A 25,000-nucleotide genomic window follows, 5' to 3' on the forward strand; every position below is an offset into this window, starting at 1 on the left:
GGCTTGGTCCTCACTGCAGCCAACCAGTGGGAGGCATGGTCTAACAACATTCGAGACAGGGGAGGGTAGAATTGGATAATACGAAAGTGGGATGGGAGAAAAAAAATAAAAAATGGAGAGAAAAAGTAGATAAAAAATAAAAGATATCCACATCAGGCGGCTGGGTGGCGCAGCGGACTAAGACACTGGTATTGAATCCGGCTGTCAGCGGTGCCTCCGGCTTGGGCCGGCCGTCATACTAACTCATTGGCAGAGTTAGCGGGTGGAAGTCGATGGGTGGTATTCTGGTCGTTGTAAACAGCGACTCCTACAGGTCGGTCAGGGCGCCTGCACAGCGAGAGAGGGAGATGGTGAGAGTAGTGTGACCTCCCACACGTTACACCTCACCAATGAGAGTCCGCGCTGGCAGGTGAAAAGATGCTGCTGGCTGTCTCCTATGTCTCGGAGGAAGCATCTGATAGACTTCAGGGCTCCCTAGACCGACCAGTGGTGGGCACATGCGAGCAACGACCAGGAAGGGGAGGGGGGAATTGGCATAACGACTAAATTGGGATGGGGGAAAAACACAGAAAAACAGGAGGAGAAAAAGTGAAAAGAAAAAAAGATATCCACATCAAACAGTCTCTGTCTACCACTGAACCAATCCCCTGCTCACTCTCAAACTGAAGTCACTTAACACACTTCACATCTCTATCTTCCCTTCAAAGCTCCGAGAGTCCTTTGAATAAGACAAAAGGGGAATGAAAAAGACTGTGCCTTCCTTTCTTTTTCATATATATAGCCCACATTTCAATAGCCTACAGGCGCCACGTTGGTCCACGCTACAGTACGAGTCCTCCTTTCAAACTGTGTTGTAGGACAACGGTTCTCAAGGCGAGGTCCTTGAGGTGACTCTAGGGAGGCCCCGAGAAAAATGGGAAATTGCTTCACTAGCAGTTAACCCAATGAGAGATTGTATAAGAATGATTCTGGTTCTAGGTTTCACTCTTTCCACTGTCATCTCCACACCCTGTGGTACATTTACATTAACATTTACATTTAGCTGAACGCTTTTATTCAAAGTGACTTACAAGTTCTGTACACCAAGTCAGCAGGAAGGGCAAAACTCTATCAGCTGAGTAATAATGTTCATCAAACAGTGCTGAAACTTGGGTCCTGCAGTGTTGAGTGCATAGACATAAGACATATTATACAACGGCATGCAAATTTCTCGATTCTGATTGGCCATTCACACGTCTTTATTGGCAACAATCCACGGTCCTGGGCTCAGGACCCGCCCACAACCGAATCACATAACCCTCCCCGGCTCACTCCGGGAGAAAACAAGATCGCGGACAACAAATGGTTATGTTGAAAGCACCATAACGACTAAATATGAAGCGATTCTGTCAAGGGGAATGTGTTAGTCGTTTAAACAATGTTGGATGATGTAATTGATGGGTCTTGAGTCAATCTAGAACAAAAGAAAAATCGCGGTTTGATTGATAGATTAATTGATTGATTTAAATTTCTTCCTTCCTACTTTCTACTGACTGCAGCGTTCTCTCTCACACTGTCCGACGCTGGCGTACCCACAAACACACACACACACATACACACACACACACACACACACACACACACACACACACACATACACACACACACGCACGCACACACACACGCACGCACACACACACACACACACTGTGACACACACACACACACACACACACACGCACACACACACACACACACACACACACACACACTCCTGTCTGCAACAGCGGGGGAGTCAGACTGAGAGAGAAGCAGCGCTGTTTTAAGTGAGCATGGTCTATTGAATTGATTGATTGGTTGATTGCTAATTTTATTACTGTACCCCTGGTTTCCAACTGGTTAAGTTTAGGCTAAAAGAAATAAATAAAAAAATAGGGCGAAGAAAACGTTTTTTTCCTATAGGGCAAAGAAAACGTTTTAATTTGTTTAGAAGCATCTAAGAATGAAGTTCTATGGAAAGTAGGTCTGCATTCCCTTAACAATTGTGTGTATTGAGCCGTACTGTATTGTACCCATTCTGCATCTGGTAATAAAATTTTCAATCAATCATTCCAATAATACACAGTTGGATGTGTTAGTTGGTTGGATGCACTTCAAGCTGCTTCCACATGAGGCAACTTCTCTCAATCATTCCAATAATACACAGTTGGATGTGTTAGTTTGGTTGGATGCACTTCAAGCTGCTTCCACATGGAGGCAACTTGTCTTTTTTGTAGTTGTGGGAACTACTTTTTCTGGCGGATGGTTTTTTCAATAAATCTTCGATTAATGTGTGTTTATTGTATAGAAATAAGGTTGGATGAATCTGGCAGTTGTATAAAAGCTTTACACCACGTGCAGTCGTGATTTGTGACCAATAAACCATGCCTAGGGGGGTCTAACGACCACCCCTAGGCATGGTTTATTGGTCACAAACCACTCCTGCGTGTGATGTAATGCTTAAATAGTATATAGTAGGAGGAGTGCATGGTAGTAAGAAGGTTAGTTTTATTTATTTTTTCATTTCAGCTATTGATTGAACAAGTGTGTTTTTAGTCAACAGCGAGTCTGGTACAGACAGTTATGGAATAACTAAGATGAAGACAACATCTTAATAGAATAGAATAGAATAGAACAGAACAGAATAGAATAGAATAGAATAGAATAGAATAGAATAGAATAGAATAGAATAGAATAGAATAGAATAGAATAGAATAGAATAGAATAGAATAGAATAGATGTACTTTATTGATCCCGAGGGAAGTTCAGCTACACACTACAGATCGCTCACAGACATTTAGGTAGTCAAAAATCTAAAATCACAAATGACAAATAAGAATAAAAATACAGTCAGGGATATACATTCAAAAATATACAGCCGAAATAAACAGTAATACAGTCAAATGTACAGTAATAGGTGTAAAAGTGTCGACGTAAAGGTAAAAAGTCATGAGTCAAAAAGTCCAAGAGATATGCCAGAGTTTGTCGTTCTGTGCTCAACGTCTTAATAAACGGGGGTCTGCGTTAGGGATGGGCACCGAATCCGGTACTTTTAAGGGTATCGACCGAATCACGTCGGTACTACCGAGTACTGGTTCACGTGAGTGAGATCCACCAGTGCCACATTTCGGTATTGTAAAAAAATACCGGTATTTCTTTCGTTATTTTTTAAATCCGTTTACCGTGAAACGAAACCTATGGAGTGTGCCACACGTTCACGTCAACGCTCACGCACACAATACACGCTTACCTAGGATTTGACTTGATTCAACAACAACAAAGCAGTCGGGGCGATGGCAAGCCGAAAATTGTTGCAAGTGTGTTTACACTTTACAAAGCTAGATGCAGACAACGCTCGCTGCAATATTATATATTAACAAATTGTTATCCAATGCAAGAGGCTGCAGTCTCGACTCCCGGAGAGTCAGCATTGCCTTGGCTCGGGCTGATCGCTATACTAACTCGTTTGGCTGAGTTAGGGGGAGGGGAGCCGTGGGTGGGTCCTGGGCGTTGTGGACAGCGACCCCTACAGTTCGGTCGAGGCGCCTGCTCAGCGAAGGTAGGATCTGGTGAGAGGTAGTGCGGCCTCCCACACGTTACACTCTCCTAGTGAGAATCTGCGCTGCCAGGCTGGCTGCCGGCTGGCTGCACATGAGGAGGAGGAAAGCATGTGATAGTCTCCGGCCTCTCGGACCAACAGTAGGGGAAAGTGCGCAACAACCAGGAAGGGGGTTGGGAATTGGCATAACGACTAACAGTGGGCTGGGAGAAAAATCGGAAAAAGAAGGAGGGGGAAAAAGATAATAAAAAAAAATTATTTGTTATAATTGTGATAATAAATCATTTGAAGTTTGGAAAGAAAATTTACAACTGAGGTTAAAAAGAAAAAAAATTTAAAGACTAAAGTACAGAAAAAAGGTACCATTGGGTACCAGTATCGATTCACAGGTACCGGTACCGGTTCAAATGTGAACGGTACCCAACCCTATAGTCTGCGTCGCCTGAGTGTCCTCAACACCAAAAAGAGGCTGAGAACCACCGTGGTGCTAACTAGGGATGTCCCGATCACGTTTTTTTGCTCCCTATCCGATCCCGATCATGTGATTTTGAGTATCTACCGATACCGATCTTTCCCGATCCGATAATTTTTTTTTTATATATATAATTTTTTTCTCCCATCCCAATTTCTCCCATTACATTCACCCTGAATGTTGACGTTATCCAGGTGAAAAGTTAACTTCATTCAAGCGAGGCATTGCAACCGGAGTAATCTAAAAACTCCACCTCCAACCTGCTGCTTCATGAGAGCAATGGTGCCATCGTCTGTAAAAATCAGGTGACTGCAAGTTCTGCAACTAGTGGATGTCCCTCATCCTTGACATAAATCATTTGATGTATAATTAAATCAAAGGAAATGCGTTTGTTTTGGCAAAATTATTCTGCTCTGTGACAATAAATAAATGAATGATGATATGCAATTTAAAACCAAAACTAAGGCCTCAGTATGAGTTTAAGACGTGAACATGGTCATGTTTGTTGAATTTTTAAAAAAATATTTAAAAAAATAAATAAAAAATATCCCAATTTTTTTCCTCTCTTTTTCCCCGATCCCGATCTTCTGAAAATCACGTGATCGGCCCCCGATCCCGATCACGTGATCGGATCGGGACACCCCTAGTGGAAACCCCCCCGTGTGCTCACCTGTGTCTCCCCGACTCCCCCCCCCCCAGGTCTGTTCCAGCGCGCCATAGCCCAGAGCGGCTCGGCCATTTCCAGCTGGTCGGTGAACTACCAGCCGCTGAAGTACACCGAGATCCTGGCCAAGAAGGTGGGCTGCACCTACACCGAGACAGCCGACCTGGTGGACTGCCTGCGGAGGAAGAACTTCCGGGAGCTGGTGGACCAGGACATCCAGCCGGCCCGGTACCACATCGCCTTCGGGCCCGTGGTGGACGGAGACGTGGTGCCGGACGACCCCGAGATACTCATGCAGCAGGTCAGGGTCCCCGGTTTATATCCGTGTTTTTATATCAAACGATCTTCTCGAGAGTCTGATCTGGGGTCAGTGCTGCTCAGGGTCACAGGTCACGTCGAGTCAGCTTTAGGTATATATACGTATAGCACGTTTACAATGACTAAGAGCCACCCGACGTGCTCGTGGTGGAATATTCAAATGAGCCAAACAGTGAAGCTGTAGGAATTCAGACGTGTCCATTTGTGTAATATATAAAAATGTGTGCTGTCAATAGATTAAAGAAAATTAACTAATTCATCTCACAATTTTCTGTAATTAATCTAGATTAATCTAGATTAAAAATAACATTTTCTACTTCAGACCGAAGCTTGTGACAGATATTTACTTGAGTAAAATCATGGAATTAATGTAAAATCAACACAAAGAAAGTACATTTAGATTCAAAGACTATTTTAATAGCTTTCTTTGATACAGTTTCTCTCCTGTGAAATACAAATGTTCAACAAAACCATCAACATTGACTCAGCTTTAAAGACCTCTTTCTTATATCCGCGGCTTAGAGGACGATAATGTCTTGTATGAACTACCAGTAATATAAATCATATTAACAACAAAAATGTGTTCCATCTTCATGTCAGATGATTTTCAAAAAGGTGCATGAGTCAAAGAACAAGCAAAGATACTGCTGAAAGTTCAGAACGTTGAAAATTTTTCACTCCATAGATTAATCTAGATTAATTGATTTTAATGCTTTAAATAATTTAAATTAATCTCTAAAGTTAAAGCATTAACTTTGACAGCCCTGATAAAAATATAGAACATAGTTTATTCCTGCGGCCAACAGAGCTCAGTTTACAATCAGACACACTAACGTCTGACCAGAAAGTGAGGAAGAACTTCGGTCAGACGTACATTAAATACATAATTTACATGACGTACATAAGATACCAGATATAATAATAAAGATAAAAAGAATTAAAACAAAGAATGGGTTTCTTTGTTATGACTTCACACTAGAACTGGAGTCGAAAATAACCTTGGACCTCTCCTATCTCCTGGCCCTCTTGGCTGTTGTTTAAGAGACACTGTTAAGACTGTCGCCTAGTGGGGCGGCTACGTTGTGCAGTGGGCAAGGCGCTCACCACGAATACTGGAGATGCTGGGTTCGCCTGTTCGAGCCCAGCGCTCCACATTGCTTTCAGTTTATCTGGTCGTCCGTACTAATACACATTGGCAGTATTAGGGGGTGGGAAACTGATGGGTGGGGATCGGGCGTTGTGGACAGCGACTCCTACAGGTAAGTTGGTGCGCCTGCGCAGTAGAATCAGGAAGCGACGGGGGCGGCTGATGTGATCTGATGTGGGGGGAGGCTGTTCCAGAGCCGAGGGGCCGCGGCAGCAAGGGCTCTGTCCCCACAGGACTATACACCTCACTATGACTTTTTTTTCACATGGGATATTTCACATTAGTAGAACTTGTACAAAACCAGCAGTCTAACCTCTATCTAAAGTCATCTACAATAAAGCTAGCGACCACTGCTGTCCTGTCCTATTCTTCCCAGGAGTCAGGCTACTCATTCACTACCATTCATTTTGAGGACCAAGTCTAAATATAATACTTCTGAAGTACAAACAAGCTCCTACAGCAATATTAGTCCATGTAATATATTTCTCTTAGTCAAATGTACTTGTTTTCTGAGCTAATGTTGCCATTTTCAAATGATCAGTAAAGGAACTATTTCTCACTTGAGGTGTAGTTTGACCAACTGTCCACTTTACACAGAATGTTGAAGATCTTTCTTCCAGTGAGGCAGCAGGTAACCATGGTAACCACTCTCCGAACAGTCCACGCAGGGCAAAGATACACAGCACACTCAAACGTGCGACAAACTGACTGGATCTGCTTTTATTTTTCAAAGGAAATAAATCTGTGCCAAAACACGTACGCTTGAAACTTGCACAGCAGTAGTTTGTTTATACTGCAGAAGTATATTTAGACTTGGTACATAATACATACAAATTGTAGGAACGGTTTGGAAGAGGGAGGTAGGGAGGGGTTTTATGTTGTGTGTTGTGAGTTCCAAAATATTTTACTTAAAGTAATTTCAAGTTTAAAGCTCAATATATCAAAGCGTGGCACTTTACAGTGAACAGGAGGTCTATTTGTATTAAAAACAATAGATTGTTTTTCAATGTCTGTTATGGTTTGACACCGACCCCAAACGCAACGACACAAGAGAGTACGATTCAGAGTTGCCAAAAACAAGGGCTTGTTTATTGAGACTAATTAACAGCACAGAATTGGAAGAGTCTAAACAAGACTGGAATAAGCAAGGATGAATTGTTCTGCTGCTCTGCAGCTTCTCCCGAGGTGGTAGTAGGGGGTAGCAGATGCTGACGTCAGAGCCGCTCTGCAGACTTCTCTCGGCAGAATCTCCGAGGTGATGCGGGACCGAGAGAGAGAGAGAGGGAGCGAGTCAACACAGGGTGCAGGTAGAACGAGCAGGAGAACAGGAGAGGTGACTTGTACCCAAAAACAAAAGTTATCCAAGTGAACTAAACTTCGTGTAAACACACACAGTGAGCAATGTTCCAAAACACAATCCCAAGTGAAAAATATCTTCGGTGCAAAAATAGACACTGAGAGCGAAGTCCAAAATACAATCCAATGTGATAATATCTTCGGTGTGATAAACACACAGTGGGAGATGTTAGGTCAAAATATTATCCCAGTGAAACAATCAAAAAGGCAACCGCTGGGTGAGTGACTGTCTGATAAAAAGGTGGTAATCTTCAGTGTTATAAAAACACACGAAAACGGAATTTGATCAAAGACAGTCATTAAAAACTCACCCAGGCGTTGTGCGTAAAGAGCGCTGGAACAGCAGCGGAGCGAGCGCGTCGCCACGGGAAAAAGGTGTCCAAGAGGAAGGCTTCTTGGATATCCTGGAGGTAAAGCACAGGGAACAACAGCAGCAGCAGGAACGGCGAATGCAAACAGAAAATATCAAAACGATCCAACAAAACTTGAGTGGGGAAACGGGGTATAAATAATACGGGATTGATTGATTGACAAGCAGTGACAGCTGGGGGATGTGATTGAAAAGCGTGTGGACGGGAGAGAACCAATCAACGACGTCTCTGGGAAGAAGCGTGTGAATGGGGGAATGAAATGATTAACAGAAACAAATGGAAAACAGAGCGAGGTGGTTTAAAGGAACAGAGCGAGTAGGTGAGCAAGGACAGAAACCTCACAGTACCCCCTCCTCCACGGGAGCCACCCGGCGACCAGGCCGACCCGGCTCATCAGGATGGGCACGATGGAAGTCAGTGATCAAGCTGGGACCCACGATGAGCTGCCGGGAGACCCAGCTACGCTCCTCAGGACCGTAACCCTCCCAGCCTACCAGGTATTGGAACCCCCGGCCCCGCCGACGAACGCCCATCAACCGGCGGACCTGCCACTGGGGGTGACCATCCACCAACACGGGAGGCGGAGGATCAGGAGCTGGAGGCATAAGGGGACTGAGGGAGACGGGCTTAACCCGGGAGACATGGAACACGGGGTGGATGTGCGTGGACGCAGGAAGCTTCAGGCGCAGGGCCGCCGGACTGAGTACCTTCAGGACCTCGAAAGGTCCGACGAAACGGGGGTTGAGCTTCTTGGCCGAGGACCGTAGCGGGAGGTCCCTTGCGGAGAGCCACACCCTCTGCCCAGGGCGGTAAGTCGGCGCGGGAACCCGGCGCCGGTCGGCACCACGACAGGCGCGCTCAGATGTCCGGAGCAGCGCGGTCCTGGTGATCTCCCAAACTCGTCGGCAGCGGTCGAGGTGGTCCTGCACGGAGGGAACTGCCACTTCCGCCTCCTGTGCGGGACCCAAGGAAGCCGGCGATCAGGGGCACCGGAGAGGGGGACAAAGACAGAGGCCCGGAGAGGGGGACCGGAGACGTGGACAGAGGACCGGCGAGGGAGGCCGGAGACGGGGACTGGGACCCGGTGAGAGGGCTGGACGGCACCTGAAGACACCGGGCACGACAGGAGGAGCTCCACCCCTTGATGGTACCGGAGGACCAGGCGATGTGGGGCTCGTGCAGCGCGAGCCAGGGCCTGCCCAGGACCACAGGGACAAGAGGAGAGCTGGTGACGAAAAACTGGAGCCTCTCAAAGTGGTCACCAGCAACGGTGAGAAGGACTGGACAGGTGCGTTGAGTGACGTCAGCCAGGCGGCGATGATCCATTGCGAAGACCTCCAAGGGCCTCTCGAGGTCCTCAAGTGGAATGTTGGCCCGGGTGGCAAACCCAACGTCCATGAAACTCCCATCAGCACCAGAGTCCATGAGTGCACCCACCGTCGCCCGCTGGTCCGCCCAGGCTAGGGTGACGTCCGCCAGACGGTTGGGTGGTGCACGGGTGGGGGAACAGGAAAGACGGCTCACCAGGATCTCCCGGGGTCTCGGCGAGCCTGGTCCTCTTGGCCGGGCACGGCAATTGGAGACACGGTGTCCACCCCGGCCACAGTAGAGGCAACGGCCGGAGAAGAGCCTGGACTCCCGTTCGGCCGGGCTAAGGCGGTTGCGTCCCAGCTGCATGGGTTCCCCCTCGGTCACGGCTCGGGAGGGAACAAACCCACCAGTCACGGAGGGGGCAGGGCGGTCAGCACTGTAGAGGCGGCCGCCGGGAAAGGGGGCCCCTGAGCGGAGGTCGATGGCACAGTCATAAGGCCGGCGAGGCGGAAAAACCTGAGCCCTGGACTCCCTGAAAACCCCCTCGGGGTCGTGGTACTCGGGGGGTACGTCTGGGGTACAGAAAACCTCCTCGAGGTCGTGGTCCTCGGGGGGTACGTCTGGGGTACTGAAATCCTCCTCGAGGTCGTGGACCTCGGGGGGTGCGTCTGGGGGTCCCCGTCGGGTTCCCTCACGTCTTCTCTCCTGGAGGCGTCCGTCGATGCGGATGGCGAGGCTGAACAGGTCCTCGAGGGAATCAGGTTCCTCCCGGGTCGCGAGCTGGTCCCTGACTGCGTCACTGAGCCCACTCATGAAGGTTAGGCGAAGTGCTGAGTCGTTCCAACCACTCTCCACCGCCGCCAGTCGAAACTCCAGGACGTAGTCTGTTACCCCGCCGCTCCCCTGTCGGAAGGTACCCAACCGGGCTCCAGGGTCCAGACCACGGGCTGGATGGTGGAACACCCTGCGGAGCTCAGCCACGAAGTCTGGATAGGAGAAACAAAAATCTGCATCCATTGCCCAGGAGGAAGTGACCCACTGGGCTGCCCGGCCTGAGAGCAAGTTCGTCATATAGGCCACTTGGGACCCTCTAGCAGTAAAACGGCTTGGTTGATGACGGAAAACCAACTCACATTGCATGATGAATGTGGCACAATCCTCGGGATTGCCGTCGAACAGCCGTGGGACGGAGAGACGGGGTTCCCGAGGTGCGGGATCGGGAAGCGTGGGAACTGCTGGGACTGCGGGGAATGCTCCTGAAGGAAGTGAGGGAATTAAAGCGTTAACGGTGTCGCACAGCGTGTGAAGCTGAACGAGAATACCTGACTGTTGTCCTGCCAGAGCGGCCAGGGACCCTTGAATAAGCAGGACCTGCTCTCGGAGTCCCTGTACAGCAGCTGCAGCCGCATCCAGCTGTAGGCTGTGTTCCTTGGCTGACTCTAACTGGACTGCCGCTGCTGTGCTGACTCTCTTGCGGGCGCAGACCGCGCAGGCCAGTACGAACCCCTTGACGTCGTTCCTCATGGTGGGCCACCAGAATCGACGAGCCAGGAAGGAGAACGTGCGATGAACGCCCGGGTGGCAGGCGAACCGGCTGGTATGGCCCCACTGGAGGACCCGGGACCGGACTGAGTTGGGGACAAAGAGACGATTAACCGGTACATTGCCTGGAGCGCGATGGAAGCGTAGGGCACGCCTTACCACCCCCTCGATGCCCAAGGTGACTACTCTCTCTGTGTCGGCTGGGGTCGTCATGGGTTGGATCGTAATGTTATGGTTTGACACCGACCCCAAACGCAACGACACAAGAGAGTAGGATTCAGAGTTGCCAAGAACAAGGGCTTGTTTATTGAGACTAATTAACAGCACAGAATTGGAAGAGTCTAAACAAGACTGGAATAAGCAAGGATGAATTGTTCTGCTGCTCTGCAGCTTCTCCCGAGGTGGTAGTAGGGGGTAGCAGATGCTGACGTCAGAGCCGCTCTGCAGACTTCTCTCGGCAGAATCTCCGAGGTGATGCGGGACCGAGAGAGAGAGAGAGGGAGCGAGTCAACACAGGGTGCAGGTAGAACGAGCAGGAGAACAGGAGAGGTGACTTGTACCCAAAAACAAAAGTTATCCAAGTGAACTAAACTTCGTGTAAACACACACAGTGAGCAATGTTCCAAAACACAATCCCAAGTGAAAAATATCTTCGGTGCAAAAATAGACACTGAGAGCGAAGTCCAAAATACAATCCAATGTGATAATATCTTCGGTGTGATAAACACACAGTGGGAGATGTTAGGTCAAAATATTATCCCAGTGAAACAATCAAAAAGGCAACCGCTGGGTGAGTGACTGTCTGATAAAAAGGTGGTAATCTTCAGTGTTATAAAAACACACGAAAACGGAATTTGATCAAAGACAGTCATTAAAAACTCACCCAGGCGTTGTGCGTAAAGAGCGCTGGAACAGCAGCGGAGCGAGCGCGTCGCCACAGGAAAAAGGTGTCCAAGAGGAAGGCTTCTTGGATATCCTGGAGGTAAAGCACAGGGAACAACAGCAGCAGCAGGAACGGCGAATGCAAACAGAAAATATCAAAACGATCCAACAAAACTTGAGTGGGGAAACGGGGTATAAATAATACGGGATTGATTGATTGACAAGCAGTGACAGCTGGGGGATGTGATTGAAAAGCGTGTGGACGGGAGAGAACCAATCAACGACGTCTCTGGGAAGAAGCGTGTGAATGGGGGAATGAAATGATTAACAGAAACAAATGGAAAACAGAGCGAGGTGGTTTAAAGGAACAGAGCGAGTAGGTGAGCAAGGACAGAAACCTCACAATGTCTGAAAGAGCAAAAAGAAAAGTTGCCTTTTTTGAGTTTATCTAAATGTTACTGATTGTGATAAATGGGCAGATAATATCGTCTCATCGATCGCAGGCACCTGAATCGTATTGTATCGTGGCAGACTTTGTGATATCGGCAAATATCGTATCGTTGTCCAAAGTATCGATATCGCATCATACCGTGATGAAACTGGTGATTCCCACCCCTAATAAGCATGAACTTTAGTGATTAGTTAGTTAGTTAGTTAGTCTACATGGTTGTCATCGCTGGGCTGTGTTGAATATGAGGACTGCATTGATTCAACCATTAACCCTTTCACTACCACACTACAGAAGGTTAACCCTTTACCGTATGTAGTGTGATAGTAAAGGGTTAACCTTCTGTAGTGTGGAAGTGAAAGGGTTAACCCTTTGTCGTGTGGCAGTGAAAGGGTTAACCTTCTGTATTGTTGCAGTGAAAGGGTTAACAGCATAGGCGGCGGGTGAGCCGAACATTAGGGGAGGCTATAGTTGTGAGTCGCGCGTTTCTTTTTTGCGTTCACAAGTTGCGGTGCCAACGGCAATGAAGGAAACGTTTTTCGTAATTTGGATCTCGTCATGCTTTGAAAACGATGTACATACAGTAGCTCTAAAAAGTTTCCACGATTTGATGAACTCTGTCTGACTCTCATCATGCCCTCGTAGAGCAAGCCTTTGTTTGCCAAGATAAAGCAACATACAATAGCCTCAGGTGATCCGGTGTTATGCCCAGGGGTAGCTGGTGCTGCTGCTGGCAGCTTCTGAATTACTTTGTTTATATGTTGCCTTGGAAAAAGACTGTGGGCTAGATCCACAAAGAATGGATTGCACGGTGCTAATTGCACCCTTACTTTATAGTATTGCTATCTGTCCATTCTCATTGTCAATTGAGACCATAAACCGTCTCTTCAAAATGGCTTAAAGAAAAAAAAATGTCATCAATACGTTCTCATTTTATAGCATCTTGAATATAAGCGTTATAAGGGATTTCGGCTAGTATATTTCCTGGAAGGCGAGATACAGGCCGCTAAGCTAGTAACGTTAAATCCAATGGCATTTCGGCTATACAGAAGCTAGAGTTAAAAATCAAACTGCATTATGATCGATATGATGGTCCACCATGAATGCATGAAAGGGGGGGGCGGGGGACCTCGTTTCTGATTATTGATTACCAATAACCGCGTTAGCCTCAGTAGCCACATTCGCTGATCGGGTGAATGGCTATCATAACAAGCCCTGATCAGCATGTAATTTACGTGAAAAAGATCTTACCGTGGGCCGGTTGGATCCCCCAAAGGATTTCGCAGTTATCGATCGCCATCTGGTAGATCGATATGTCCATTGGCTGATGATATATTTCTTTACTGCACACTGAAATCCGCGTCCCAAAACATATTCCGTGTAACAGGCTATAGGCATCGCTTCATGTTAGCAGAAAACTACATTGGAGATCCAGAAAAAACAAGACAACTTCTGCTACAGGGAACACTGCATTATCGAGATAGCGCCACTAAGAGGATCTGGCCGGTAATGCACTTTTTCGAATTCAAACAGTAGGGTACTTCTGCCGTGCTGCTCGGTGACATCGAGTAGGTTATTAAAATGGAATAAAAGCCAAAACAACCTTGCCACGGACATGTCCGTGGTTGGTCCTCAACCGTTGGATCCGAAACACGGACATCTCCGTGGTCGGGCGCCATTGTGTTAACAATTGTGTGTATTGAGCCGTACTGTATTGTACCCATTCTGCAATCTGTTAATACAATTTTCATTCAATCAATCACCTGATAAGCGTTTTTAAACTTTTTAGTGTTCAATATGAATGCCGTTTCAAATCAAATAATCAGAAACGACCCCCCCCCCCCTTTCATGCATTCATGATGGAACATAATACCTATGTAAACGGCAACGTCTATAGTGGAATTGACGTATAAGGCTATAACTCAGCATTTCATGAATTACCCTAGACCGCTCTAAAACCATACTTATATTCACCACGGTATAACACGGGAACGTATAGATGGAAAATGTATTCTTTTCACATATTGAACGATAGATAGGTGATGTCAAATGGTCCATAGTATTGTATCCATAGCTATTGTGGTAGTTTTTAATGAACAATAGATCATAACTGGTACAAATCAAACTAATGTGGAATAGTCTTGTAGAAACATGCCAATCAAAAAGGATCTAAGCAAACATAAGATTTAGTCAAAACAGCTGTCTTATTCAGTCAGTCCACGGGCCAAGTTAGCGCAGGAGGAAGTAATCAACAGCTTGGAAGGTGCGACAGAACCGGTTTCCTTCAAGACAATAGAGCAACTGTTTACAAGGGGGGTGGGTAAACAGCTAACACAATGAGATGATCAGATCACATGCAGTTGGTATTGGCTGCCCCGCGGCCTAGGGACAACACAGGTGTAGCCAACTGGTCTGATTAGTATGAAAAGTCTCAAATAGGAATTATAGTTAAATAACTTAAATGTGTGTTTAAAGAGATAGGAGGTTTACCATCAATATGACATACCTGCATATATGACTGTTAGGCTGGACTGATGAGGCTGAATAGAGTGGTGTGATAATATGATGTGATTATACTAGCTCAGAGACAATCACTCAACACAATGTGAAATAACTGCAAGGCCTGTTTACATTGTGGTAATAATTCTGAATTCATACTAAACTGTATAAAAGCATATTATTAATGAAACTGTATAGAAGATATTGATGTAAGCTAAAAGAATGATTAGACCTGGTAGCAATTCATTGAAAGTCAGCAGACTTTGTGGTAAAGAAGATTAGTTTCACTTAAGGTGAAACTAGTCTTAATGATAACAGAATGTGTACAAGTATAATGTGTTTAAGTATGATATCTCTGGGTTCATGTAATTAATTATAATTCAAATATATGTATTATGAAATGAATACCTCAAATTGGGTTGTTAGATGATTTGGGTCTCTGACTGGAGAACAAAGGAAAGTATAGAGTTGGCTGTATAAGCCAAACCCCTATTTTCAAATCCAAACTTAGCAGGCCTGGCATTGGAGGAAAGGATTTGATGATGTCATTTTTGATGACATCATGCAGAAGGCTCTAGGTTTGGGATATAAGCTGGGGTGGGGTGACGGTGAGGAAAAACTCTGAAAACCCAACTCACCGACCAGGAAACCAGACCCAGATCTACACACAACGCGGGCAGAGGAGGATCAACGAACAAAGAACATCACTTTTGGAGGGAGAATAGACTGCTTTGTTCATCAGCCAGAGAACAAAGCTCATCAACAATTTATCAACTATCATTCTTTAATCTGATTCCTTAGTAGGGCGAGCGGCATAGTGCTCTGGTACCTTGAATCTTTTATAGCATTCTTTATTGTAATTTGTATACACTCTTAACTTTGATTAAACAGCTGTTGTTATATACCCTCTTCTCCTTTCTATTCCTCCTGCTGCACCGCTGATCGTCATAACAAAGACCCTCAAGTCTTTGTTTAAAGTATTTTCCAGGGCTTTAAAGGTTTTGAATCACAACGCAGAGCAGATTAGAGCAGATTAGAGCAGGTTCTGATACATATCAGAATCATATAGCTTGGGAAAATACTACACTATAATATAGAATATAGTTATAGCTCTACAAACAAGGTGACGCACTCCTATCGTTTAAAGCGCGGCCTAGCTACAGCGGGCCCAGACTAATAGCTGGCTCTGAATGAGTTAAAGGCCCAACAAGTGATCCAAACATAAACAAATAGGTAGCCCCACCACCGAAAATAAGAATGGAGACACGTTTTCATTCTGTAGTTGATTGACTGAGCTCTTGATACAAGGACGAACACTAGACCACAGGTAAATATGAGTTTTTAATACTATTCACTAACATCCAATTGTATTTAGTCACTACTACTACTAGAATCTGATTTACAACGGGTTCAGAAAGTTCCAAATAGTTTCAGTCTACAGTTCAAACTCTTTGAGAATGTATATGAGTGAACCCAGCATTGATACAGTATTTTTATTTATTTATTTTAAATCACAGATTGGGGCTTTAAGTTTAGATGTGGGGGTTCCTTTGTTATCTGGTTCTGGGATCATTCACTATATTCCATGGTGATATTATATACACATGAACATGAATGTGAAATTAAATCTGACAAACAGGTTTTAAAGGGGGAATGGCCCTTTAACACATTCGGAGCCATTCGATTTCCCCATCTAGCTAGGTTTTCATTACATAGTTTCACTGTGCGTCACGTTGTTTGTAGAGCTAAATCTATATTTTATATTATAGCTATGGATACAATACCATGGTCATTTACAGTAACTATCTTCCGTTTTTCATGAATACGTTCACGCGTTATCCCATGGTGAATATGAGTATAATTTCGGAATGATCCGGGCTAATTCCTGGGAGGCTGGCTATAGGGCACAACGTGAATTCTACTAAAACCATTGGCGTTTCGTCCCTGGACACGCTATTATTTTCAAATCAAATGCATATGATAGGTATTATGTTTCATCATGAATGCATGAAAGGGGGGGGGGGGTCGTTTCTGATGAATTAATTGCCAATAACGGCATTCGTTATTACCACAACACATGCAGATCAGGGGGATGGGTATGAAAACCATGCACGATCAAGCTGAAATTGACGTCAGATTGTCCTTACCTGTGGTCGGTGGTATTCCAAAAATAATATTCCAAATTATTTGATCGCCATCTGGTCCATCCTATGCCCATCTGGTTCACGACATAACCCACCACAACATATGGATCGGGGGTCCCGAAAACGATTCAATGCGATCGAGTGAAGCCCTAGGTTTCCCATTACTAGAAAAGTCCGTCCGGAGACATTAGTGTAGCACCCGGTCTGGAACAGGGTTTACTGCACTCTCGATACTGCCTACTAGCAGGATCTGGCTGGTACTGCATCTTCGGAGTCCCAATATGCCTTTTAACGGCAACATACAGGTCCCTGACATTGAATAGGATATTAAAAACAGAAAAAAAGGAAAACTATCCAAAAACGTATATATACGTTATATATACGTTTTTGGCCATTAACCATTGGGGCCCAATAACGTATATATATATATATATATATATATATATGTGAATGGCCCCAAAAGTGTTAATGCCTTAATGCAATTATTATTGTGAGGCTGAGGAATTCTAAGTGAATTGCCGCTGTAGATTTGAAGAACAGACCGCCATCCATCGCCACGGGCCGGCCTGGAGAGAGAGAGCCACAGGGCAGGCCTGGAGAGAGAGAGAGCCACAGGGCAGGAGAGAGAGAGAGAGAGCCTGGAGAGCCTATGGCAGCACTTTACAAACGATTGCCTTGAAATGCATCAGTGCTCTGACCAGAGATGGCGAAGTAGTTACCCCCACCTCTAGAAACAAAAGTACTCCTACTGGCCTGGGATCAGATCCTGCCAGAACCTTCTCTCCTGTGTCTCCTCTACTCTGTCTCCCTCTCAGCCTTCCTACTGTCTCAATAAAGAACCTTCTCTCCTGTCTCCCCTACTCTGTCTCCCTCTCAACCTACTGTCTCAATAAAGAACCTTCTCTCCTGTGTCTCCCCTACTCTGTCTCCCTCTCAGCCTTCCTACTGTCTCAATAAAGAACCATCTCTCCTGTGTCTCCTCTACTCTGTCTCCCTCTCAGCCTTCCTACTGTCTCAATAAAGAACTTTTACTCCTGTGTCTCCTCTACTCTGTCTCCCTCTCAGCCTTCCTACTGTCTCAATACAGAACCTTCTCTCCTGTGTCTCCTCTACTCTGTCTCCCTCTCAGCCTTCCTACTGTCTCAATACAGAACCTTCTCTCCTGTGTCTCCTCTACTCTGTCTCCCTCTCAGCCTTCCTACTGTCTCAATAAACAACCATCTCTCCTGTGTCTCCCTACTCTGTCTCCCTCTCAGCCTTCCTACTCTCTCAATAAAGAACCTTCTCTCCTGTCTCTCATACTCTGTCTCCCTCTCAGCCTTCCTACTGTCTCAATACAGAACCTTCTCTCCTGTGTCTCCCATACTCTGTCTCCCTCTCAGCCTTCCTACTGTCTCAATAAACAACCTTCTCTCCTCTGTCTCCCCTACTCTGTCTCCCTCTCAGCCTTCCTACTCTCTCAATAAAGAACCTTCTCTCCTGTCTCTCCTACTCTGTCTCCCTCTCAGCCTTTCTATTGTCTCAATAAACAACCTTCTTTCCTGTGTCTCCCATACTCTGTCTCCCTCTCAGCCTTCCTACTGTCTCAATAAAGAACCTTCTCTCCTGTGTCTCATCTACTCTGTCTCCCTCTCAGCCTTCCTATTGTCTCAATAAAGAACATTCTCTCCTGTGTCTCCTCTACTCTGTCTCCCTCTCAGCCTTCCTACTGTCTCAATAAACAACCTTATCTCCTGTGTCTCCCCTACTCTGTCTCCCTCTCAGCCTTCCTACTGTCTCAATAAACAACCATCTCTTCTGTGTCTCCCTACTCTGTCTCCCTCTCAGCCTTCCTACTGTCTCAATGAATAACCTTCTCTCATGTGTCTCCCTCTCAGCCTTCCTACTGTCTCAATAAAGAACCTTCTCTCATGTGTCTCCTCTACTCTGTCTCCCTCTCAGCATTCCTACTGTCTCAATAAAGAACCTTCTCTCCTGTGTCTCCTCTACTCTGTCTCCCTCTCAGCCTTCCTACTGTCTCAATAAAGAACCTTCTCTCCTGTGTCTCCTCTACTCTGTCTCCCCCTCAGCCTTCCTACTGTCTCAATAAAGAACCTTCTCTCCTGTGTCGCCTCTACTCTGTCTCCCTCTCAGCCTTCCTACTGTCTCAATAAATTACCTTCTCTTCTGTGTCTCTCCTACTCTGTCTCCCTCTCAGCCTACTGTCTCAATAAAGAACCTTCTTTCCTTTGTCTCCCCTACTCTGTCTCCCTCTCAGCCTTCCTACTGTCTCAATAAAGAACCTTCTCTCCTGTGTCTCCCCTACTCTGTCTCCCTCTCAGCCTTCCTACTGTCTCAATAAAGAGCGTTCTCTCCTGTGTCTCCCATACTCTGTCTCCCTCTCAGCCTTCCTACTGTCTCACTAAAGGAAAAATACTAAGGGGAGTTGACTGCCCACTCTCCTTTAAAATAAATAAATAAATGCAGCAATAGTATCGATTTTTTGCCTCAATGCTTGGACTCTATCACCGTTTCTTGGACTCTATCACCGTTTCCACAATCAACACGTACTACCGCCTTTCATCCACCAGGGGGAGTTCCTAAACTACGACATCCTGATCGGGGTGAACCAGGGCGAGGGGCTGAAGTTCGTGGACGACAGTGAGGACAACGACGGCATCTCGGCCGCCGCCTTCGACTACACCATCTCCAACTTCGTGGACAACCTCTACGGCTACCCAGAAGGTGAATATTATAATAATTATTATTATTATTAACACTCACAGCACTACGCTCTGGATGTCCGCAGGCCCATTTTGTCCTCCACGTTAAGATAAGATAAGATATTCCTTTATTGATCCCCTTAGGGAAATTCAGGCATTGTAGCAGCAGGGGGGAGGGGAGGAGGGGGGAGGGGAGGTACAGGTAGTAGAACACATGATACAGGTCATAGAATTATAGTACAGTGGAGAAGTACAAATTTAAATAGAATAAAAAGGCAGTGTACCGCCGTTCTCAAAAAAGTCTATATTACCCTCCTCCCCAGCAGGTCTGTGGCTGGTAGGATTGATTGATTGATTGAACATTTTATTAACAGGTTGCAGAATGGGTACAATACAGTACGGCTCAATACACACAATTGTTAAGGGGATGCAGACCAGAGAAAGACTTTCGTCTTGTTTACATCAGGGTCCCCCCACTTTCAATTCATCATAACATATATGACATACATGACATACAGGTAGACAGTACTGTTGCATCTAGACATTTATGACATACCAGATCTACAAATATACAGTACTGTTTATGTGTACAAAAGGAGTCTAAAAAGAGAGTATATACATTTTAGGGGGAAGAAACTGTACATTGGGTAGGTGGGGTGGGGAGGGGATGTTGGGTAGGTGGGGTGGGGGAAACTGTACATTGGAGGGGGTTGGGTTTAGACATTTACAGGGGCCAGTTTCGAATTGCAGTCTCCCGTAGGTGCTCTTTGAGAGTGGTTTTGAAAGTGGGTAGTGATTCACATTCCTTTACAGCTGTGGGTAGGGCGTTCCACATTGATGTGGCATAATTGCGAAACGTGTTTAGTCCCTTGTTTGAGCCGAAGGAGGTAATAGTGTTCCATGTGGTCCTTGTTAAGGTTCTAGGAGGTAATAGTGTTCCATGTGGTCCTTGTTAAGGTTCTAGGGGGTAATAGTGTTCCATGTGGTCCTTGTTAAGGTTCTAGGAGGTAATAGGGTTCCACATGGTCCTTGTTAAGGCTCTAGGAGGTAATAGGGTTCCACATGGTCCTTGTTAAGGTTCTAGGAGGTAATAGGGTTCCATGTGGTCCTTATTAAGGTTCTAGGAGGTAATAGGGTTCCATGTGGTCCTTGTTAAGGTTCTAGGATGTAATAGTGTTCCACGTGTCCTTGTTAAGGTTCTAGGAGGTAATAGGGTTCCACATGGTCCTTGTTAAGGTTCTAGGAGGTAATAGGGTTCCACATGGTCCTTGTTAAGGTTCTAGGAGGTAATAGTGTTCCATGTGGTCCTTGTTAAGGTTCTAGGAGGTAATAGGGTTCCACATGGTCCTTGTTAAGGTACTAGGAGGTAATAGGGTTCCACATGGTCCTTGTTAAGGCTCTAGGAGGTAATAGGGTTCCACATGGTCCTTGTTAAGGTACTAGGAGGTAATAGGGTTCCACATGGTCCTTGTTAAGGCTCTAGGAGGTAATAGGGTTCCACATGGTCCTTGTTAAGGTTCTAGGAGGTAATAGTGTTCCATGTGGTCCTTGTTAAGGTTCTAGGAGGTAATAGTGTTCCACATGGTCCTTGTTAAGGTTCTAGGAGGTAATAGGGTTCCACATGGTCCCCAGGCGGTCTGCTCTGAATCACAGTCCCCTTGTTCCCCGGTAGATAATCTCACAGCGGAGGCAGGAGGCCTCGTCGGAAACTACAGGACACATTTATATAATGCAGTCACACGCTCTCTCTTTCTTTCGAGTACCTGTCATTCATTCTCTCTCTCTCTCTCTCTCTCTCTCTCTCTCTCTCTCTCTCTCTCTCTCTCTCTCTTCTCTCATTCTTATTCTTTTTTTATCTGTCTTTGTGCTTGTCTGTCTGAATCTCTCTGAATCTCACATGCGTACGCACGGCATCCTTGCATCTTTCTCTCCGTTTCCGGTCGCTATTTCCATCTCTACGACTCATCAACGTGTACTGTACTTCTCTCCATCTCCGTCACCCCTCTATTTTCCTCTCCTCAACGACTCTCTCTCTCATCTCTCTCTCTCTCATCTCTCTCTCGCATCTCTCTCTCTCATCTCTCCAAATGTTCCATTCCTGTCATTATGTGTCTCTCTCCTCTCCTGTCTTGTCTTTGTCCTCACCTCTTCCTCTCTCCTTCCCCCTTTCTCTCCTCACCTCTTCCTCTCTCCTCCCCCCTTTCTCCCCACACCTCTTTCGCTCCCCTTTCTCTCCGTCTGCCTCTGCTACACCTCCTTTTTGCACCCACCCTGCCCCTCTACCATCCCTATCCCTTCACGCCCCCTCTCTCTCTCTCTCTCTCTCCCTCCGCTCTTCTCTTCTCTTGCCTCTCCCTTCCAGGTAAAGACATACTGAGGGAGACCATTAAGTTCATGTACACCGACTGGGCCGACCGGGACAACGGCGACATGCGCCGGAAGACGCTGCTGGCGCTGTTCACCGACCACCAGTGGGTGGCGCCGGCCGTGGCCACCGCCAAGCTGCATGCCGAGTTCCAGTCGCCCGTCTACTTCTACACCTTCTACCACCACTGCCAGACGGAGACGCGGCCCGAGTGGGCGGATGCGGCGCACGGCGACGAGATCCCCTACGTGTTCGGCGTGCCCATGGTGGGCGCCACCGACCTGTTCCCCTGCAACTTCTCCAAGAACGACGTGATGCTGAGCGCCGTGGTGATGACCTACTGGACCAACTTCGCCAAGACCGGGTAAGTTGAGGGTTGACTCCATGGAGACATTTATAAAGAGTTGTTGTTGAGTAAAGTCTCAGACATAATAATAATAATAATAATAATAATAATAATAATAATAATAATAATAATAATAATAATAATAATAATAATAATAATAATAATAATAATAATAATAATAATAATAATAATAATAATAATAATAATAATAATAATAATAATAATAATAATAATAATAATAATAATAATAATAATAATAATAATAATAATAATAATAATAATAATAATAATAATAACTTTATTTGTATAGCACTTTTCATACAGAAGTCGCAGTTCAAAGTGCTTCACAGCAGTAAGAAATACAGGCATAAGTGAGCATAAAAAAAGATAGAGAGGTAGCAAGGTGAGGTAAATCACAGTTTTTCACATTAGGATCTAGCATCCCAATAGGCCTCTCTGTTTACAGTTTCATTCGGTAATATTATAATAAAAATAGTTTAAAATGATTCAGTTTAAAAATCAAATAGAACGGACATACAACAGGGTATTTAACATACAACAGAGCAGTGCATCAGTAAGAAGTAAAAAGTGTGATAAAATAGTTCAGAGCAGTGCTCTTAAAATTACAGTACATATAGGAGGCAGTCCTAGTCCATAGTTCAGACATGGACCGGGCTCCACTGGGCTCAACAGCAGACCTCAGCATACATTTACATTTACATTTACATTTTGTCAATTTAGCTGAACGCTTTCATCCAAAGCGACTTACAAGTTCTGTACGACAAGTCAGCAGGAAGGGAACAACTCTATCAGCTGAGTAACAAGGATCAAACAATGCTGAATCTTGGGTGCTGCAGTATTGAGTGCATGGACATAACATATATTAGTATAGTAGGAGGAGTGCGTGGTAGTATAGGACAGTAAGAAGGTGAGCATTAGGGCTGACCTCCACTAGTCGAATAGTCGATTAATCGATCGAAAGGAGCCGTAGTCGACTGCCAACCTCTTAGTCGAATGCAGTCTTAGTCTTATTTTAAAATGTTTGATCATTCTTTCCAAAAGTAAAGAGGCCTAGAAGCGTGGCTAACGGCAGCGAGGCTAACTGCCTAAGCAAACGGGCACAGAGGCACTGAAAGAGGATTTCACACACTAGACATATCAAGATGTATCCATCAGGGGGGGGGGGGGGGGGTAGTCGACTAACAGTCGACTATCGGCAAATTTTGGCCAATCAAAGTCGACTATACAAATCCTTAGTCAGGGACAGGCCTAGTTAGCATACGATATTCTACATGTTTCTAGTGTTCATGTATAATGTGTCTCAGCAGTCTCAGAGATTGGCTACGTTTACACTGCAGGGCTTAGCGCTCAATTCTGATTTAGTGCTCAGATCTGATATGTTTTTTTTTGGCTGTTCTGTTTCAAAAAAAAAATCTTTTTAACGTGGCCAAGATCAGATTCCAGTGTGAACTGGTCGTGAATTGAACTCCTGAACTGACCTGCATTCGCAAAAATGAACAATAAAGAAGATGGATTTAAGTTCATGGTTTATTTATAAGTGGATGTGCAGCGGAGGCTAGCTAGTCCATGTAGATGATAATGGGGGTGAGGAGGAGGTTAGAGAGAGACATTTCTTCCTTTAATTTGCTTTCAAACACAGACCGGTTATGATATATCACCTCAAAGTTTCGCTTGTACAGAAGTATCACCCCAAATAAACCCTATACACCTCCCTGTCCCTCCACCGACCACCGACATGATTTGCATTCACCACGTGACTCCCGCCATCACAGAATTGTGATGAACGTCAATCTAGTGTGACATAAAAGTCACATTAATTCCGACATGACAAAACTGTTAAATATCAGACCTGTATCTGATTTAGGACCACATATTATGAAAGTGGCCCCAGAGATCAGATTCCATGTGATTTGCGATGTTCACACTGTCATGAAATAATCAGATCTGAGTCACATAATGAGCAAAACATTTATCAGATTTGGCCTGCAGTGTGAACGCCTGGACTATGAAAGGCAAGGGATTGCAGCCTGTCTCTCTGCACTGTGTGTGTGTGTGTGCCCCGTTTCTCTATACTTCTGAGCCTTTGGTGTCATTCTGGTGACATTCGCTGATTCTAGGAACCTTTCTTTGTGCATTAAACTTTAACTTTAAATGTGCATTTTCAGTCAGTTAAGGCGTATGTCCTACACATGTCATTCTTAGGAGTATTCTCATTTTATGTCGTAAATCAAAAGACAATGATAGACATGTAAGCCTAGAAGATACCTCTTTGAATCTTAACCCTTTCACTACCACACTACAGGAGGTTAACCTTTCACTACCACACTACAGACGGTTAACCCTTTCACTACCACACTACAGGAGGTTAACCTTTCACTACCACACTACAGACGGTTAACCCTTTCACTACCACACTACAGAAGGTTAACCCTTTCACTACCACACTACAGAAGGTTAACCCTTTCACTACCACACTACAGACGGTTAACCCTTTCACTACCACACTACAGAAGGTTAACCCTTTCACTACCACACTACAGACGGTTAACCTTTCACTACCACACTACAGAAGGTTAACCCTTTCACTACCACACTACAGAAGGTTAACACTTTCACTACCACACTACAGAAGGTTAACCCTTTCACTACCACACTACAGACGGTTAACCTTTCACTACCACACTACAGAATGTTAACCTTTCACTACCATACTACAGACGGTTAACCTTTCACTACCACACTACAGAAGGTTAACACTTTCACTACCACATTACAGAAGGTTAACCTTTCACTACCACACTACAGAAGGTTAACCTTTCACTACCACACTACAGA

The 25,000-nt window shown here is 45.4% G+C and overlaps 1 protein-coding gene across 1 annotated transcript in view; it reads left to right on the plus strand.

Moving 5' to 3' along the window:
• Positions 1-962: 962 nt before the first annotated feature.
• The window catches only part of nlgn2a (neuroligin 2a), a gene marked incomplete at both ends in the record, with an annotated part of 25,504 nt that continues 1,466 nt past the window's right edge, over positions 963-25,000 (plus strand). The window contains 4 exons of the mRNA XM_084325925.1: positions 963-1,014; positions 4,749-5,014; positions 19,302-19,455; positions 21,796-22,162. Coding sequence (XP_084182051.1) covers positions 963-1,014; positions 4,749-5,014; positions 19,302-19,455; positions 21,796-22,162 — 839 coding nt within the window. The remainder of the gene's footprint in view (positions 1,015-4,748; positions 5,015-19,301; positions 19,456-21,795; positions 22,163-25,000) is intronic.

Source organism: Notolepis coatsorum (genome assembly GCF_963971535.1).
Source record: "Notolepis coatsorum genome assembly, chromosome: 1".
Taxonomy (NCBI): Eukaryota; Metazoa; Chordata; class Actinopteri; order Aulopiformes; family Paralepididae; genus Notolepis; species Notolepis coatsorum.